This window comes from Salarias fasciatus, chromosome 16, assembly GCF_902148845.1.
Source record: "Salarias fasciatus chromosome 16, fSalaFa1.1, whole genome shotgun sequence".
NCBI classification, from domain to species: Eukaryota; Metazoa; Chordata; class Actinopteri; order Blenniiformes; family Blenniidae; genus Salarias; species Salarias fasciatus.
The window spans coordinates 31625515-31642904 of NC_043760.1; the positions used below are offsets into that span (position 1 = coordinate 31625515).

Sequence of the window (17390 nt, forward strand, 5' to 3'; positions counted from 1 at the left end):
TCATGCTTTCTATAGAGCAAGTAGGCGTCCCACAGGCAGCCGATTCTCCGCTCTCCCCCGCCCTCATTATCCAGCCAAGTCCTCACACACTCCGTCAACTGTGAAACTTATCGGGCTCTTCAACCGACGAATGAGGACCCTGTCTCCTTTAATAAGCTACGTTAGTTTGTCAATTAGCTCCAGTCTGATGGAGTAACTCCAGAGAAACGCACCATCGAGGGCAGACACACACCTGTGTTTGTGTGTGTTTGTGTGGTGGCCGGCGGTCCGTCCACAGGACACACTCACAGTGACCTGGACGGCCATCGGCGGCCATTACTGTGAAACGAAGACAGGGCTGCCGCGCACGGATAAGCAGCGGCTCCACACAATGAAGCAGGAGATATTGAAAATAAGTAAAGGATAATGAATCTGATAAGCGAATCCGTTTCTGTCAGATGTGCTGGTTATGAATAGGAGAGACGGCGCTCAGAACAGGGTTAGGATGAGATGATTAGGGCAGCTCAGCGTGGATCCAGGAGAGGGCAGTGTTATCTGGAGGAGAGGTTGAGGCAGCGCTGAGCGTTTGATCTGAGCACATGTGTGTGAGGGGAATCATTAAACAGCATCTGTCCACTCAATTACTCTCTTTGTTAGTGTAATCGCATGTTTAGATAGATGGGTAATTAAATTTCCAATGAAGTGAATTGAATTACCGTGCAGGACCGCTGGCGATAACGGAGGGAGACGCTTTCTGAGGGGGACTGGGCCGAAGGGAGCAGAAGAAAACACTCCGGATCTGTTTTACAGGTGAAACAGTGATTGTGTGTGGGCGGTAAGCACCAACTATTCACTGCTGCAGGGATGGAAAACATCTTTAAAGACACAGAAACTCTGAAGAATCTACAGATTTGTGGTCTTAAAGTGTGGATAATATGATGTTGTTGATGCATTAACTGGTCACGAGGTTACAGCAGTGGTCCTCCCAGTGGAAGCTTCTGGAACATCTGGAGGCTTCTGGAACATCTGGAGGCTTCAGAGATGGGTCTCCTTCTGGAAGGTGGACGAACGCCGGCGCTCCGACGAAGATCCTTCTCATCGGAACCTTCAAAGCAACAGAACTCTCTGTGGCTCCTTCCTCAGATTTGTGCCTCGGGACGATCCTGCCGTTCCAAATCATGTCCAATCCACTAAATTCCTCACCGGTGGACTCCTGCAAAGCTGCAGAAACATCTGAGGTCTCTCATGAAATAGAGTTTTTGTGGGGGGCAAAAAAACTGTATTCATCCAATTTGGATTAAAATATAACAAAATTTGGAAAAAGCGACGCTCTGAAGCCTTTCCAGAAGCACTCTGATGCCAGAAAAAGTCACACGCTACAAAACTATTCAGATGTTTTGAGTTTAAATGTTTAAAAGACAGAGTCAGATATGATTCAAGAATAAAATAAAATGCATAAAACATTCCTTGATGCTTCGTGTCCTAATATTCAATGAATAATCCAATCAAAAGAGAGCTTATAGGACTTTCTCTGGACAGCGAGGTTCTCTTATTCAATAAAGAGTTCAGCTTCTGGTGTTGTAAATCCTTTTAGACAAAGATGTCAGCTGATAACATGGATTTAAAAAACAAAAAAACAAAATGATGACCATAGTTTTGTTTATAAATGCCAAAGGCCTTTATTAGAATATTTGATAAAGCTAAAACTTTTTTTTTTTGGGAATAATTTACAAAATATTTTATACTTTAATGCCAGACAAATACAGATAGATTTAACTTTAAATTACATTCACAGTCATAAATCTAAAAGTTTCTGTAATTTGCATGTTCCATCCACAAGCTTTCAGTATAAAGTGACTATAAGAAAAACAACATTTATCTGATTAATACTGAAGACGAGAAAACAGTGACAGAAACAACAGAAGGAGATAAAGCGTCGACATGAAGAGGCGTGGGAAATTATTCTTACTGCAATGACGCAAACACTGTTTTCAAACATTGACGAGGAACAGTAGAAAACACACAACAGCAGCTTCTCGGTTTGTTAGACTCTAATGTGGCCTTCCGTCTCGTCATCTGCTTCAACACCACGTGGACCTGCATAGAAAATAATCTGCAAACCAAAGGAGTGAAACTCAAGTAATGCCTTTCCCAGAGGTATCGATATTGTGACTGCATGTCAAAACAGCGGCTTCATGAAAAACTCATGGACAGAGCTGAACAGGCAGCAAGAGGAGGTGGAACGGCTGAAGCCAGCTAGCGAACGTCACAGCTCATCCGTAGAAAAAAAAAAACTCAAAAACAACAAACAAACAAACAAACAGCAGATCGACTCATCTCTAGATGTCGATGAGGTCGTCGCCGCTCTCGTCGCTCTCCACCGTCAGCTGCCGCGTCCACCACTTCTTCACCTCCGACCCCGACGACGCCTCGTCGTTCACCGGGTTCATCTTGCAAACTATAGACTTGACGCTTGTGCGGCCTGGAATGACACACACACACACACACACACACACACACACACACACACACACACACACACACACTGTCAGTATGTTTCCACATCTAACCACGGGATGAGCGTCCCTTGACTTCAGCCTCCCTGTCTGGATAAATAACCCGTTCTTTCTTTATAACACAAGGCTGCATTAACCAGCTGCCTGGAATTTCATGGCAGGGAAACCTGAAAAAAAAAAAAAGAAAAAAAAGAAGAAGAAGCTCTCCTGTGGTTTTAGTTCACTGCACAAAAGGCTCTCTTAAGAAGTGTGCCACTTACAGTTTACAGACAATATGCCACGACACAGACCTGCAGGCAGCCGCCACTGGCCCAGCTTCCTCTGCGGCCTCCCCAGGTCCGAGGAGTCCTGCCTGTAGCCTCCTCTGTCTGACAGCGTGGGGCTCAGGAGCTGCTGGAGGCCGCTCATCTAAACAAAGAGGAGATACGCTTTGTTTCACCGGCGCAGACGCACACCTGCAGATTATACCACGTGCCTGCTATGCATCAAGCTGTGAGTGTGTGTGTGAGCGCGAGCGCGGCCGTGCCGTGCACGCGGGCCTCTACCTCAGGCTGTGAGGGGTTGTCTGGGTTGTTGGCGTTGTGGTCCTCGCTCGGCAGCGTGGTCTCGATGCTGGGAGGGTTGAGCAGGCGGCTCAGCTCCTGCTGCTGGCTCTCTCGCAGGCTGTGGATGATGCTGAACGACTGCTGCTTCTGCCGGAGCAAACCAGGCCCGTCAGGCGCAGCGCAGACCGGCGGACATGAGCGTGAGGAGTCACGCGCGGCGCCGGGGACTGACCGCTCGGATCCGCTTGAGGCATTTCTTCAGCCACATCCGTATGGTCTGCTTGGCAACCTCTTCTTCAATGGTGTACTCCAGCTGTTCCCTGGCCAACAGCTCCTCCAGCTGGAGAGACTTCCGAATGTCCACCGAGCGGTACGACAGCATGCTGGACGTTTCAACAAACCACACAGACGGACAGGTGAGGATCATTTAGGTGTTCCTCCAGCTAAAGATTACCAGAGTTTTAAACACATTTATCATAAATATGTAGTGGGACATGATACAGTATCACCTCATTTAAAATAGTTGGTAAAAACGAATGTAGATTCAATAAAAGTAAATGCTCACAATGCAGATATTTGTTGTTTTGTTTTGTGGCATCAGTTTATCTGACATCAAGCCAGGCTGCCACAGACTTATTATTACTGTTTCTGGGTTGCAAAAAACAACACAGAATTACCAACAAACTACAAAAAAGAAAAAAGTTAATTGACTTTTATCCTGCAAACCAGTCATTGAACGCTGACCAAGTTTTTTTTTACAAAGAAACTCCATTAAATCTTAAAACAAACCACGGTAAACTGGCAGGATGTCAGAAAGCAGAGCTCGTCATCGGTCCATTGAATGTTTCCTATCAGCAGTGATCCATTCAAACACACACACACTGAAAATGTGACTTACCAAATTGACTTCCTAAAAGCTGTCACTGCCAACATTATGAATTGTACAGACTTCCTTTTGGGTAAAATTCTACAAAGTTACGGACATATTCACTGACATGTGAGCAGAAAACTGATTTTATATCAATAAAAATACACAACACTAGATGTTTAACAATGTCTGTTTCCTCGCACAGCACATTATTAAGAACCTCTTGTCAATTATTTAAATGATTAATGTTATGTATGATTATTTCCTGTATGGTAGTATAGAGGTAGTGTAGAGAGTTTGCACGTTCTCTTTGAGCTTGTGTGTTTGTCCTTTGGGTGCAGCAGGGTCACCTGAGCACATCGTGGAAGGTCACGTCTCCTCCACTGTGCAGCCGCTCCATCTCGTAGCACATGTGTTTGAACAGCAGCTTGTCTTTGTCCAGGTCCACCTCCAGCCTGCCTCTGAGCAGACGGAGCAGGAACTTCACCCTGGACGTAGGAATCACACCCTGGACACAAGACGCCGCGTTACTCAGGCTAAATGGGATTTGATGTTTTGCAGTGCAGTGTTCATGAGAAACAACATCTTTGGACGTCCTATCTGCAGATCTGGACTGGGAGACTTTCTCACTATTTACTGCATTTTAACTAATACGGAACACATTAGAAAGAAGCATTAAATGGCATAAAATCTTTGGAACATAATGTTACTTAGAATTCTTTTTCTATACTTGCTTTTCGTTCATCTTCTGTACAAACCTGAAAAAAAGCTAAACCCACACGGCATCCTGGGTAAATACGAGGGGGTCCACATTTTTAAATGAGCACCCACTGTTCTCATTATTTTCACTCCCATTACTGGAAGCCAGATTTGATCCCCTTCAGGCCTTCTCATTAGCTCTTGTACAGCTTTTATCTTCTCTATATCGTCCTATATTGCGGTCTATAGTCTCCTCATCATCTCTCCTATTGCTAATTTCTCACCTCCCGTTTGTCATCCACCATGTTCCAGATGATTTGGAAGTGCCTCAGGTCATTATAACTCAGCAGCTGGTCTTCCTCAGTGGAGTAGAACAGGGAGAAGTTCTCCACAATGATGGCTGCAGCGATAAAAATCAAATTAATGCTTTTCTTCATTTGTGTGTCCTTTTGTTCTTATTTCACATGATTTTTCCCTCTTTTCGTGTGACGGCTTCTGACATAAATGAGACATTCCTGCATTACTGTGGATTTAATGGTGAGTTTCATAGTTGGGGTGAAGATGGAACAAAGTGAATTTTCCGGAGAACACACAACTAAAAAGTGGTAAAGCAAGCTTTTAAAGTTTTGAGTTAATATCACTGCCTACAAAAATACTAATTAAAAACCATCCTGAACATAATCTTTACAATATCGGCTGCAGTCATTACATTTTGAAAGCATTATTTGAAATGCTACTTCTTAAAGTACTAACACAATAATAGAGCAAATATCTTAATACGCTATTGGCAAGTTATTACAGACCATGTTACAATATCCACTATCAAAGTAAGGGTACACATTCATACTGACCTACAAGTAGATTGAGCATAATATATGCTATAATCACATAGAAAGAGCAGAAGTAGATGAGCGCTCCAGCATAGTTCCCACAGTCTGTTTCCCAGTAGCGAAGTTTATCTGGCGTGCAAAACGGAGGCTGCACCTGGAGAAAGAAAAAACAACACAACAATCAGTGAGGAACCACGGCAGATCCAATAACTCATCAAATAAAAATAAAAATAGGTGTAATCACTACTGGTAGCACGTGAAGCAGTTTCATGAAAGCTGCTAAGTCTGAATTCAGGAAGTATCCAAAGATACAAAAACAGCTGACAGAGTTTTTCTGAAAGCACAGCGAATACAGTCATTCTGTTGAACGGATATGACAGCAGAAAAGTGAGGCGAGGAAATCCTTTCCACACAGAATATAACGTGAACATATATAGTGCTTGTGCAGATTGGGAGTGGATGGTCTTTTCTTTGTGCGCTCAACCCGCAGCCCATCTTACCATGCAGTCATGCATGATTTTATTCCAATCTTCCCCTGTGACGATACGGAAGAGCACTGTGATGGCTTTGCCTGCTGTGGAGAAGTTGGCGTGCCTGCGATTGGGTGACAGGGACAGAATGAGACAACTCTACCAACACATGTTCCACTGTTTAAAAAAAAACAAAAAAAAACTAAAAAAAAAGCAGAATAATCAGTGAGAGAATGAGGAAATGCACTGATTACCTGTTAATGTTCTCTCCGTATTTGACCGTTCCAAAGAGGACGACGCCGGCGAAGGCGTAACAAAGCAGCAGGAGGAACATGCCGACGATGATGAAGAAGCTCTTGTACATGCTCACGACGACAGTCAGCAGCAGCATCTTCAGCGTCACCTTCCAACAACAGACGCACAGGTTAACAGGCGTCAACCCTCCGACCACAACCCAACCAATCCAGGGCTAAAATAGACTCACGTGTTTCCCACATATTGTGAAGAACCTGAAGACAATCACACACGTTCCCATCATGTAGGTATATCCATTCTGCGGGGGGAAATCATGCCAGTCATGCATCGCATCCTCTAAAACACAGAGCAGAAATCCTCCGAGCAGACGGCGTCGGTGTCGAACCAGTAAGGAAAAGTGCAGAACGATCCAGATGACGCCCAGAGACGTGACCAGCAGGTCGTAGCGATTCCGTCGGCTCTGCCAGTAACCGGCGGGGGACATGGCGATCAGCTTCATAGTCACCTGCGCAACAAGAGCATTTTCATAAATCAGACCAAGAAACCATCTCTCAAAATAATGGACATGCAAAAAGAAAACAGACGGACAGACGGACCTCCAGCACAAATATGAAGGTGAAGACTACAGACATGGTGGCGAGGGGAAAGGTTACTTGGTCGTCCTCATCCCACTGAAGCAGAAAACATAGTGTCACGTTAAAGAGGAGTCGACAGGTTTGGGGAAAAGGCAGGAAGCATCGCTATGCCAGGCAGTACCTTGACTGACAGCAGGACCGACTGTGCCAACACCAGCACTGCAATGCCGCGCTTGAAGAAGGGGTGTTGAGTTATGTCGTACATCTTGGCCCGGAAACCTCCGTTCTCTGTCAAACGCATAATATTCATTCATTCATTTAAAACTGAAGAATTAAAAATTCCACCATTTCTCAAGAGGATTTTGATGAGTTCAGTGATCAGAAGGGAATGAAGGCTGGAGTCTGTGGTAGTAGCCCGAACCGTCCAACAGGTGGCAATCATGGACTGCCTGAGCACAAGAGCTTCTAGTGCTGCAGATTTTATTCATTCAATAATGAGAAAACATGAAAAATAAAAGAACAAATAATGCAAAAATGACTTCACTTTTTCTCACATAGCAAATCAAAGTGTGAGGTGAAGCTGAAATTGCTGATTTTAGTCTGTAGAAAAAAGAAAAATGGACAACAGAGATATCATGTGTTGTGGACAGACATAAACAGTTCATAATGTAAGGGACTATATACCTACAGAATTAATATATTTATAAACTAAGAAAATATGTATTTAATTTAAAGTTTCTTCGTAGTAAAAATGTTTAACAATGAGTCTTAACATTCATGTATTTGAGGGATGACCCTCGGACTGTCCACATGAAAAACATGCAGAACGACGGAGGTGCTGTTAATCAGCTGTCCAGGTTTGATTTGATCTGATTTGATTCTGCAAACAGTGACAGTCCATGTCTCAACAGTCTGAGATCAAACTCTGAAACGAGAAACAGAAAATGCTGTCGAACTGCTGTCTGGCTAGCTGGCTAACCACCAACACGACCAGGATGACGGGCTGGTATCAAACCCTGCTCGACGAGCGAGACGCCGTCCCACACGCTGCCCAGGCTCGCATATGCTGAACACACTGGACTGCCAACATTCTGCATCAACTTCACCAAAACAACAGCAAGCAGGAGTCAACAGGGAGAAGCTGTTCAGAGAAGATCTGACGTTTTCACTCATCCCGCAAATACTCGCTTCAGACCTCTTCTTTTTCAACCGGTGGCTAGAACTCCTGGTTTATAGAGAAAGAAAGTGTATGATCTCAGAATATTTTGAGGGTTCCACCCTTTTCCTTGATTTAAAACTTCATGGCTGAAGTGTCGGGGCAGTTGCTTTGACAGCGGCTGTTAGCTAATCTGCGCTGTGGGTTTGGCATCTTCATTTCCCTCGTGAAAACACGCCGCAGATGCTGGAAAGGGTTCAGATCAGGCCAGCTGGCCGCTCATCAAGGCTCAGGCATCCCATAATCATCAAACAAACTTTAAAGGAGTTTTGATAGTGTAAACAGGTGCGAAGTCAAATCACTGCATTCATACGGCTTTTCAATTAACGGAAACATAAGGTGCTGGAAAATCTCTCTGTGGGGATATTTATCTGATAAACGACAGAAAGAAGACTTCAAATCAGTGCAGAATAGAATTCTTCCACTCTTTGACACTTTGCTCTGAAGAGAGGACCCTGGACCACGGTGAATAATGGTCAAGTTCTTCTTTTCACTTGTTTCAATGTTAACTACTACTCCTGAACGTCCCAGTTTTAAGCGTCTTGTTCTACCACTCTCTGTGCTTCCGGCCAATTTTTAATCAATACGCTTCAGACCAGCACTCCCACTGTCAGGGTGTTTTTCAGTTCTTTATATTATCAGTTCATCCTCTAATTCAGGAGCAGAGTGGCTGTCTGTCTCCACAGGGTGAAGGGTGTGGATAGCTACGGCAGATGACTCACATTCTCGGTGAAATAATGACGACTCCACATGAAGATATAGATAGCCACAACGAATTAGCACAAACTAGAGCTAAAACTTGCAGACATTTAGTGGGAAAATAGGTCAGCTGAACTAGTGAGGTATCATAGTTCTTCACTGACATGGCTTTGTTCTACTGCAGTAGTGAAGATGATCTCTTTTCAGCCACTTTAATGCCTCGAATCCTTACATTTCTACAAAGTTCAGCAAACAAGAGCCCCTTTAGGATTTCATTCTAGAGGTTGGAGCAGGTGAGTATCTTCTAGTCTTCCTCATGACTGAACCTGACCAAAGATTTATGGTATTCATACCTCACATCTCGAGTGATTGTTTTTTCTGGCTCCTGGCTTCCAGAGGGGCCGAAGTGGCTCATGATCTGGAACTTTTACTCTAGATTTCCACCTTGACAAAACTCTCAGTGGGATTTGGGAGGATCTTCCAGTCTGACTGATCTGACCTCGAGGACAGAGGTTCAAAACCTTTCAGTCTCTTAACCTCTCCCACATTACTTCTAGGAAAGGCTGAGGAAACACAGTACAGTAAGGTCAAATACTGTCGGACGCCAACGTACAAAAAATTGGAAATAAAAGTAAAGGAGAGATTTTGATATTTTTTTGGAAGCTCATGGTTAAGTCAAGTATAAAACCTCAAGCAAACTCTAAAAGATGTTCCGCCTACAGTCACTTATATTGGTAGATCTCAAGCTTTTATTGACAGAAGCAGCCACAGTTTTCCTGAAAAAACTGGCAACACGGAGTCTGATTGGCCAAAACATTAAACCAAACCCTCCCACGAAAAGGAGTCTCAGCAAGTTTAATTGAGACAAACTGTGAGTCGGCACAGTGCTGTTATGATCTCTAGCACCCACACAAGACGGTTCCCTGACTCTGGTTGGAAACTGCTGCTCTGAGGCACCAACACCCCTCAGTCTGAGAAACGTCACAGGCTAGACTGTCATACTTTTAAATATGTTTTGTCTTGAAGCTGTAGACTGTGATTCTCATTTAGATTTCATTTAGCAACAATATGCAGTCTTCCCTTTTCGAGGTCTATGACAAAATATTTCCTTGATATTCAGATGCTTTCAGATGCACTAGCAGTCTTGGGATAATTTCTTCTGAAACATCTTTAAAGACACAATACACTGCTTATCACAGGGAGCTAATGCAGCTGGCGACGGCGAAGGCCACCCTGTCGGTATCTGCTGATCTCATTTTCTGTTTCTCATTTCAGACTGTAACTGTTCCCCAGCTTCTAAATAGGTTTGATTCATTCTCATGCACTCAAACCTTAAAGCTTGAACTTCTTTCATTTGTCAGCACTTTAGCTTCAAATTTGGCAAATGCTGCAAAGCTCCGTTCTTCTTACTGCAAACACTCTTTAATGTCCACTCGAAAGTGGGGTTGATATAATAAACTGATATGAAACTGAAATGAAACGGCACCACGGGCTGCCCGGGTCCACGGCGGGTTCTCTGACAGCGGCCCTGTGAGCAAAGGCCGGCTCCGAGCTGTAATTATCCGCCAGTGCTGAGGGGCCTTGGAAGTGGATCAAAGCCGGGTTGATAATGCTGCTGTAAGCGGCACTGCTGACTAAAACTGAGGGGATTGATTTTCTGTTAGATGTCAGCCTCAACTGTACTAACAAGAAATTTCCCACACTGCCTCTGAGGCATTTCAACTCTTCCCCCATGACTCATGACCGACTCTCAATGTAAACTTTGCCCATGCTGATGTGTAATCAATACAGAAATGATATTCCACTGCGTCAAATTCAATTTACCATGAAATAAAACTAGTTACCGCCTCTTCATCATTGTAAATTAGTGTAGACAGACCAAGCACGGAGGTACGAAAACTGGGTGAATTAAATTAATGCAGCATCCGGGGAATTCACATGATCTGTCTTCATATATAAATTAGCTCATAGTCATCACTCAGGTGTTAATAATACACAGAAACTCATGTTTCATTGTGATAACCGTGAGGTTGATTGTCCAGCAGATTGATGCAACACTCTGTTATTCTGTCGCTCTGCAGTATATGTGGCCACACTCGCTGTGACGGCCGGGTGAGCTCTCCAGGGCGTTCCCTGCCTTCCACCCGGTGACGGCCGGGACAGGCTCCAGCCCCCGGCTACCCCGGACTCCATAAAGCGGTTCTGACAGATGGAGCGGATGGACGGCCGTACCTGGGCGAGGCGGGAGGTGGAGAGGTTGGGCTATTTTCAGCCGACTCTTCAGGTCCTCCCATCGTCTCTGGTCTACGGTCAGCAGAGCCGTGCCCTAGTACAGGGAGATACAGTACAGACACATTCATACATCCATTCAGGGTGGTGGTTTTCAGAAATGTTGTGAGCGATAATGAGAAAAGGAAAAAAATTGAAAGAAAAATTGCAATTTTGAATTTTTCCCTTCATGAGATTTTATCACTCAGCACTGAAAAAAAAAACATTAAATCAGATGAATCAAAACCCAACGTGTCATTTCCATCGTTGGCAGGACCAACAGTCATAAGGTATTTGGAGATTCAATCTGAAGGTTTTCACCTTGTTCTCATTGAAGTTTGCAATGACGACTCCCACAAACAGAGTGAGTCCGATCATGCAGCCCAGAAACACAAAGACGTGGATGTAGATGCCGTGAATCTGAAAGACACAGAGCAGCAAACCCTGAGCTGAGCGGCATGTTCCTGCACCGATACGGGAGAAAGCAGAAACTGAGACAGAAGAAGAGGTGACGTGTGGGTCTGTACCGGGCCAACACGGTGAATAATGACATCTCGGACCTCCACCCAGCCTTTCAGCGAGAGCACCTCGAACAGAGCCAGCATGGCGTTTCCCACGTTGTCAAAGTTAAAATTTCGGGGGTTGGCCCTGAAAAAAAAGCGCAGGCCGGATGAGCGACTGTCCCATCAACACATTCTCCATGAAGCAGAAATTTAGTTTAAAAAAGAAAAGTCTCACCAAACTCTTGGAACCCAGAATCCTGGTTTCTTCTCTCCAGGCTTCAGTTTCAAGTTGAGATTTTTGGAAACGCTGACATTTATTCTGAAAATCCCATGGCATTCATCCTGCAACACACACAAACGCATAGCTCATGAATAAAACACAGGAAAAAAACAAAACGAATGTTTGTCAGATTGCTGTTCACACAACAACATGACAGTAAATATGAATTAAATGGTAAATACGAATATGGTTATCACAAATTCTCCATATAGAGTTCTATAGAGTATTCATAATACAGGATGAAGTTATTGTAACTTCCTGCTGACACAAACACTTCTTTTCAATCAGGCCTCAAAAATCATCATTAATATTCGTTTAGGCTTTCCAATAAACAACAGACTTTAGGCATTTAATCGCCTTCGATTAACAAAAAAAACAACTTTATTTTATTCTCTTTTTTAAAAGTATTGTATTTCCTTTATTTGTATGTACACTTTTGCATTTTAATTTAACATAAATGAACTTGCTTTTTCTATTATTAATGACAAATTAATTATTGATTAATAATAATGCCAAATTATCCTCAGATATTGATGTAAGCTCTGTCCACACTGCAATAAGTACAAGGCCCGCAGTAGAGAAAGTAGGATGAAGGAAAGCGGTGGATTATTGATTGGACTGGGGAAACCCCCTTTCACTTAGTCAGGTCGGTTCCCAGCAGGGAGCCGCAGGATGAGCGGCGCCGCTTTAGTGAGGAGATTATGTTTCTTGCTGTACCCGTCTGAGGATATGGGGGTCGTTGCACTTGGCGAGCTTTCCGGCAAACAGCTGAACTCCAAAGCTTGCGAACACCAGCATTAGTGTAAGAAGCAGAATGGAAACCTGCAGGAGAATCAATCAGCGGTTTAGGTCAGACAGAAGAACATAATCTGAGTCTCAGAGATTAGAGAGAAAACTAAAGACGTCAGACAGCTGTGAAACATCAGGCACTGCGACACACTTATGACGATAAAATACAGTTAGTGAAATAAGAAAAGCAGAAACGACATTATACTATTTTACTTTCATTGCTGTCCAGTTTTAGGTCGAAACAGTTTCTGATGAAATATAGATAAAAGTAACATGTTGCATACTAACACACGTTATCCATACCAACAGCGTGACGCCTCACCAGGAAAATCTCCTTGAAGCCTTTGAGGACCTCCCGCACCACCTTCCTCATCTGGGGAACCAGCTTGAAGATCCTGAGCGGTCGCAGGCAGCGCAGCATCATCAGCAGCTGAGCCCCAGACTCAGGAGGGACGTCAGGAGGCAGCCAGCACAGGAAGATCAGACTCACCTGCAGGGGGCGCAGCGGGGCGGACAGCAGACGTTAGGAGCGCCAAGGCGTCCCGACACCTGGACATTTCTAATATGTGCATGAAATCAATCACAGATGCTGTTTTATCTGGGTTTGGAGGCCTTTCTGTGTCGTGTTCATGTTCTCCCTGTGGGTGTTGGCAGGTAACAGTAACAGTATGCGTTTGAGATTGACAGATAACTGTAAAATTGCCTGGAAGTGTGTGTGAGTGTGATTGTTTTGTCTTTTCTTTTCATTGTAGAACAAAATTTGAACATACTGAAGATGTGAATTATGAATAGTCAGAAGGAATCATTTAGATTAAAGTAGAACTCATGAAGAAATGAAAAAGCAGAAGATGCCAATCCTGGCAGTTAGTGAAACAAAAAACACCTTATTATGAGACAGAAATCCCCCAAACTGATGAGAAATATCTGAAGTAGGCATTATGTGAAGTCTTATAGCTTGAAGTTACTTTTACTGAGCTCAAAAGAAGTTCAAATTTAAATCATTTTTTTTTAAGGCTTTTCTCCTCAAAAGGCCCATCATACCTCTGATAATACTAACGCTTTTTGACAGTCTGTCCAAACCCTTTAATAGATTCTAATTGTTGATGCAGCATGTTGTTTTTTCACGATCGTATGACACATCATCATTCCTATCTTATTTATTAAGAGACTAACTATATAACTGTAATAATTTAACATCTATGAACATCAACAACAAGAATCCTTCCTCACGAGGTAGATGAAGATGTCCATAACTCCTCCAAAGTCTCTGATGACAGCTGTCGGGGTGAAGAAGAGCCCGTCGGCCATGATCTTCAAGTTGAGCTCAATGCTCATGAAGATGACAAAAACATACTCCCCAATCTGAAACAGACAGCGTGGCTTCAGTAACATCTGAGCAGGAGAGCCGCTCGTCCACCAAGCCATCTGGCTGTAATACCTGGAGAGTGGGAACCTGCATGACCCTGGTGAAGGGTGACTCAAACATCATGGAGATGCAGGAACAGATGGTCACCACAATCATAACCCAGTCCAGATAGGTGACTAAACCCAGGAGATCGCTGCAAGGACACACACACACACGTCGTTACCGAGACGGCACACGGGGGAGGTTTGATGTGAATTCACACAGTGATATGTAGTAAAGTAGGTCAAGGAAGCGATTTGATTTGCAAACCAGGATGAGGAGAATCAGAGACAGAGAGGATGTGTGTGGAGCGGCAGGAGAAAGTGAGAGGGAATAAATCTGAGAGTTTGCCGATCTGTCCTACAGCAAGATGTCAGTTTAAAATCCCTCTGCCGTAGCGGAGCTGATAAAAAGGACTGCCTCTCACTTAACAGTCCAGGCTCTCTGCTCGGCCGAATCACTGTCGGCTTGCATAACGAGCGAAACATATTTTTACAGCTCTTCGCTTCGCCATTTTCATTTCTTACCACAGTCTGGGGAAGCACAACAGGCAGATAATGAGTTACAGAATTAATGAGTATTCCGCTTAAGCAGAGTGAACAGATCGATGGCGAGGAAAGGAATCAATAATTCATCACACTCACTACAGCTGGTGGTATTTGGTGTTCTTCACTGCTCCTGTGATCGGGTCCGTCTTGGATCTGGATTTGAAATAAAAGAAAACAAGCTATCAATATTTTTGACAAAAACACAGCGGCCCTGTGAGTTAAGAATTCAATGTGGCAAACTTAATAATCTATATTTTATGTACTAATACATATGAGAGGGAGTGACTGTCATTAGAGGAATCTTACGCATTAAAGCGAGCTCGAACAATCATCCTGCAGAAGTTCCTGAAACGGTGTTCGCGACCCACGATGAAAAGAGGCTTATCGAAGTACGGGTGGTTCTCCCTCAGCTCCTCCTCCTGCACCTTCCTGCACAGAGACGGAGCACACGCACACGCACACGCACACGCACACGCACACGCACACACACACACACACACACACACACACACACACACACATATCACTCAACACAGAATGATAAAAACAGTCAGCGGAGGAGCTTTTACCATGAGAGGAGTTCATGAATACCTTTTCATTTCTGCTTGCTCTTTCTTTTCTTGGATCATCTTGATCTCACTGTCCTCTCGCTGAGCGTTACGATAGCGAACCGTGCTGGAGTGCTGGACAGAGACACAATGTTTTCATCTTTTTCTTATATTATCAGGAAAAAGCTTCAAGAAGGCTGCTTTATGATGACTATTCTGAGAACAGCGTAACCGTCGCGATGCTTGTTATTTCAGGACTTTGTACTCACGTCCTGAGTGAGAGTCTCCAGAGACTTCCCTCTGCTGATTCTCTGGCTGGTGGAGCCATGCCGCAGAGACCTGAAGTCACCGTGAGAGAACATTTCACATGAATCACACAGTCCAGCACACAGAAGGGCTTCTTTGCGCTGTGCACGTGTGCGTGAGACCTGCGCTCCTGACGTATGTGATGCTGGACGCTGAGGATGGAGCGCTCTTTCGCTGGTTGGCCTTCAAAGGATCCGCTTAGCATGCGCTGTCTGGTACAAGCCCTGGGAAACACAAACAGAACCCTGTTTGTTCTGGATCAATACCGGGGCAATTAAACACCGCCACATTGTGATGTGAGTTGGCAATCACAACACAGCTGGATGAGGTCCATCTGCCTTGTAAGATTGCCGTTTGTTTGACCCAGAGGAGCAGCAATCCAAGGTAGTAATGTCTGTAAAGTCATTTCAATCAAGCCCTGAGTCAGCCTGAGTGTGTGTGTGTAGGGGAGTGTGTAGCTGGCCATACCTGTTCTTTATCCCGGCAGAGCCATGTACCACAGCCAGGCTAACACTGCTGACACCAGCAGTGTGTGTACTTCAATCATTTCGATTATTTGTTTACAGGCTAAAGCTGCGTCCGAATCGAATGCCAGCGGACGCCGAGCCGCACGCGTGTTTGCCCATGTCGGAACGCCAGCCTAATTGCGTGCCGGTGTGGATGATATCAGGCCAGACAGAACGTGACGCGACTGCTGATGTGCTGTCTGTCTTTCAGTCTGGCGGAGTGGGGGGGGGGGGGGGGGGGGGGGGGGGCAACGTGGCGCCGGCAAGCTAATCTGCACTTAGTGCCAGCTCTGCCATGCTGAACAGCAAATTATCCATTTACCTCATTTCAGCAATGAATGAGTCTGTGTGTGAGTGTGTGTGGGTGTGTGTAGCCGTGTGTGTGTTTTCAAGAAAGCAAATAACATTCACACTCTATTAGCTTTACAAATACAAAGGTTGGTGATGTATGTTGAAACTGTAAATCATCATAAGATCTAACAAAAAAAAAGGATTATTTTTGGGCTGAAAAGCTGCTTTTAAAGATGCCATGGCAAAATCAGCAGAAGTGGTTTGACAGTTACCAGGGAAACCAGCAGATGTGAAAAGGGACTCCGTCACACCGTCGCCACACATCTCTCCGTGTGACGTCACACATTCGGCTTCATGAATACCTTAATGACTCCGGCCGTGCCTGCTGTCTGACGTGTGTGTGTGTGTGTGTGTGTGTGTGTGTGTGTGTGTGTGTGTGTGTGTGTGTGTGTGTGTGTGTGTGTGAGACGAGGTGGGATCGGAGAAGCCGCTCTGGACATCAATCACTTCATAACACACTGGAAATTACTGCAACCGCACTTCCCGGGGAGGTGTAGATGGGTCTTACCGGAGAATTTTATTGATTGTAGTTTCTTTTTCCAGGAGGTTACGAGCTCGGATGCTAAATATTGACCTGCGGAGCTGAGACAGCGAATAGTAAGAGTCCATTAGCTGGCGGATTGTTAATTGCAAAGTGCGACAGAGGCATCACCTTTCTTTCAGTGCATTTGTGTGTGTGTGTGTGTGTGTGTGTGTGTGTGAGAGAGAGAGAGAAGGTGAAATATAGAGTCAGCGAGTGAGAGAACAGACTGGGAAAGTACCTTTTGGTCAATATACTTGTTGTCTTCGATGGCAGAGCGTTTGGAGTGGTCGCAGGAGGAGGACGAAGCAGAGGGGAGACGGCGGAACAAACAGCTGGTGTCCTGCTGCTGACGATCGATGAACTGCTTCATGAAGCTCTCCCTTTGGCATGCAACAACCGGCACACGCACAAAAAGAAAATGCACTTAAATGACGTAGTCGTCGGGGCAGAACTTCGCCCGCAAAAGTAGCAGAAATGACACCAATCGTTTCATAACGACAATCGAGTCAGATGCAATATGTGCCGGCAGAAGCTCGATCTGGCATCGCCTGGCAGATGGGCTGCTGAGGGGGATTTCAGACCCAGCTGGGAACTAATCACAAACTAACTGATAAAATGGATTTGGAGCTTTAGTTGTGCTAGACGTAGTGCAGCTCTCCAGCTAAAGATGAGACAGGTTTTTTGAGAAATCACCATCGGTTATAATGCACC

The 17390-nt window shown here is 44.6% G+C and overlaps 1 protein-coding gene and 1 long non-coding RNA gene across 3 annotated transcripts in view; one reads left to right on the forward strand and one right to left on the reverse strand.

The window, feature by feature from the left end:
• Nucleotides 1–244: 244 nt before the first annotated feature.
• On the forward strand, nt 245–16950 carry LOC115403311 (uncharacterized). Its single transcript, XR_003933200.1, has 3 exons — nt 245–255; nt 13602–13607; nt 16870–16950. It is a non-coding gene; the product is annotated as an uncharacterized LOC115403311 (long non-coding RNA).
• Nucleotides 2277–17390, reverse strand: part of nalcn (sodium leak channel, non-selective) — a 62820-nt gene continuing 47706 nt past the window's right edge. The window contains exons 18-45 of one of the 2 annotated variants that reach the window (XM_030112168.1): nt 16918–17059; nt 16665–16738; nt 15422–15523; nt 15263–15332; nt 15037–15128; nt 14752–14874; nt 14542–14598; nt 13931–14051; nt 13723–13854; nt 12815–12982; nt 12421–12525; nt 11659–11765; nt 11448–11568; nt 11242–11340; nt 10885–10978; nt 6919–7025; nt 6759–6833; nt 6548–6667; nt 6392–6460; nt 6162–6310; nt 5938–6031; nt 5459–5591; nt 4892–5007; nt 4259–4416; nt 3272–3423; nt 3041–3189; nt 2786–2903; nt 2277–2461 (exon numbers count right to left, since the gene is read on the reverse strand). In XM_030112168.1, coding sequence (XP_029968028.1) covers nt 2319–2461; nt 2786–2903; nt 3041–3189; nt 3272–3423; nt 4259–4416; nt 4892–5007; nt 5459–5591; nt 5938–6031; nt 6162–6310; nt 6392–6460; nt 6548–6667; nt 6759–6833; nt 6919–7025; nt 10885–10978; nt 11242–11340; nt 11448–11568; nt 11659–11765; nt 12421–12525; nt 12815–12982; nt 13723–13854; nt 13931–14051; nt 14542–14598; nt 14752–14874; nt 15037–15128; nt 15263–15332; nt 15422–15523; nt 16665–16738; nt 16918–17059 — 3190 coding nt within the window. In that variant the 3' untranslated portion in view covers nt 2277–2318. The remainder of the gene's footprint in view (nt 2462–2785; nt 2904–3040; nt 3190–3271; nt 3424–4258; nt 4417–4891; nt 5008–5458; nt 5592–5937; nt 6032–6161; nt 6311–6391; nt 6461–6547; nt 6668–6758; nt 6834–6918; nt 7026–10884; nt 10979–11241; nt 11341–11447; nt 11569–11658; nt 11766–12420; nt 12526–12814; nt 12983–13722; nt 13855–13930; nt 14052–14541; nt 14599–14751; nt 14875–15036; nt 15129–15262; nt 15333–15421; nt 15524–16664; nt 16739–16917; nt 17060–17390) is intronic. The other variant, XM_030112167.1, reaches the window with a different exon arrangement.